Source organism: Myzus persicae, unplaced genomic scaffold (genome assembly GCF_001856785.1).
Source record: "Myzus persicae strain clone G006 unplaced genomic scaffold, MPER_G0061.0, whole genome shotgun sequence".
NCBI classification, from domain to species: domain Eukaryota; kingdom Metazoa; phylum Arthropoda; class Insecta; order Hemiptera; family Aphididae; genus Myzus; species Myzus persicae.
The window spans coordinates 1-1372 of record NW_019103434.1 but is presented as its reverse complement, the minus strand read 5'-3'; the positions used below and the strand labels follow the sequence as shown (position 1 = coordinate 1372).

The 1372-nt window shown below is 30.3% G+C and overlaps 1 protein-coding gene across 1 annotated transcript; it reads left to right on the top strand.

The window, feature by feature from the left end:
• Positions 1-189: 189 nt before the first annotated feature.
• LOC111034534 (popeye domain-containing protein 3-like) lies at positions 190-1175 on the top strand. The gene is made up of 3 exons (XM_022315804.1): positions 190-501; positions 559-711; positions 771-1175. The coding sequence occupies exons 1-3, from the start codon at positions 346-348 to the stop codon at positions 936-938; spliced, it is 477 nt and encodes a 158-aa protein (XP_022171496.1). The 5' UTR covers positions 190-345; the 3' UTR covers positions 939-1175.
• Positions 1176-1372: the final 197 nt, after the last annotated feature.

Genomic DNA, 1372 nt, shown 5'->3' with positions numbered 1-1372 from the left:
CTAACATTTTTTCTAGGTATAGTTTTAGTATAGTTAAACAATATTCACCGCTAAAATGTTTCTACTTTTAAAAATTTCGAGGGGGGGGGGGTCCGGACCCCTGGATCCCCCACCAGTTACGGCCTTGATCATAATACATGTATGAATTGAGACCATTACTCATTCACCACTCATATTATTCTTAAATGGAATAGAGTGTAACAATATCACATTCTCATTATAAGTATGTGTTGTTATTTATTATTGATTTCATTAATTATATAGATAACTAGAATTCAATTCAAGAAATTGGTGAGTGAACAATTTGCTCAGATTGTTACTTTACACATAGGTGAGGCTTATGCTATGCAAAACATTACAAAAACTGATAGACTTGGACTGCTTATGTCCGGAAAAGCAAATGTTCTCCAAGATCATCAACTTTTGCATCCCATAGGACCATGTGATTTTTTGGATTCTCCTGAATTTGAAAGCAGAGGGTCTTCCGAAGACAAATTTAAGGTGGATTTTATCTGTCTTTCAAAAATATGATTTATTATTAATATTAACTTCTTCCAGGTTTCAGTAATTGCTGCAACAACTTGTCGATATATATTTTGGCAAAGATCAGCATTAGAATATTTGTTTGTGAAAGAAACATACTTAGGCACTGTATTAGCTACTTTAGTTGCAAAAGATATAACCATTAAACTTTACTCTATGAACAATAAAGTAGAACAATTAATTTTTGCAACTAAAACTGTTAAATTAATTTTATTTTTCATTTTTAGATTATGACAGATAAAGGATCACATTTAGATATCAGGTTACCAAGTATTACTCCAGCCTTAGCATCAAAAGAATGTAAGCCACCAATTGTGAAAACATTAAAAAAACTAGCGGTGATTTCATCACATTGTCCTATAACATCTATACCAGCTGGTAAATGTATTTCATAAATTTTTAATTTGTGTTTTTGCATTCAGTTAAATTTATTTACCTACCTTTACCTTGCGATTGTCTAGTTATAGAGCATTTATGACTGTTATCTAAAAGTAAAAATTTAAATATTACTACATTACATGAATGAATTAATTGATTCTTTATTTACCTACTATAGTGACAAAAGACACTTTGTTGTAGTACAAACAATTTGTCAGGACAGTGAAAAACATTTATACCAACGTTTGTATTCTGTATTTATGCACTCAACTTTAATTGCAGGTACTATTCATGTACTAGTAATTTACAATTTATTTATTAGATAACCGAATTGAAAGCCAAACATTTTACAACGGAAATGAATTGCGCAATAAAATGAATTCAGACAAAAAGGAGTACAGTAGAGAAGTTGAAATGTTGCATAGTAAAATCAAGTGTTTGCAGAAAGAAG

Bases quoted from the DNA above. Each gene is read 5' to 3' on its own strand.
- LOC111034534 (XM_022315804.1), top strand. From the start codon at position 346: ATGCAAAACATTACAAAAACTGATAGACTTGGACTGCTTATGTCCGGA. The intron at 502-558 runs GTGGATTTTATC...AACTTCTTCCAG, and splicing joins CTTCCGAAGACAAATTTAAG to GTTTCAGTAATTGCTGCAAC. The intron at 712-770 runs GTAGAACAATTA...TTTCATTTTTAG, and splicing joins TTTACTCTATGAACAATAAA to ATTATGACAGATAAAGGATC.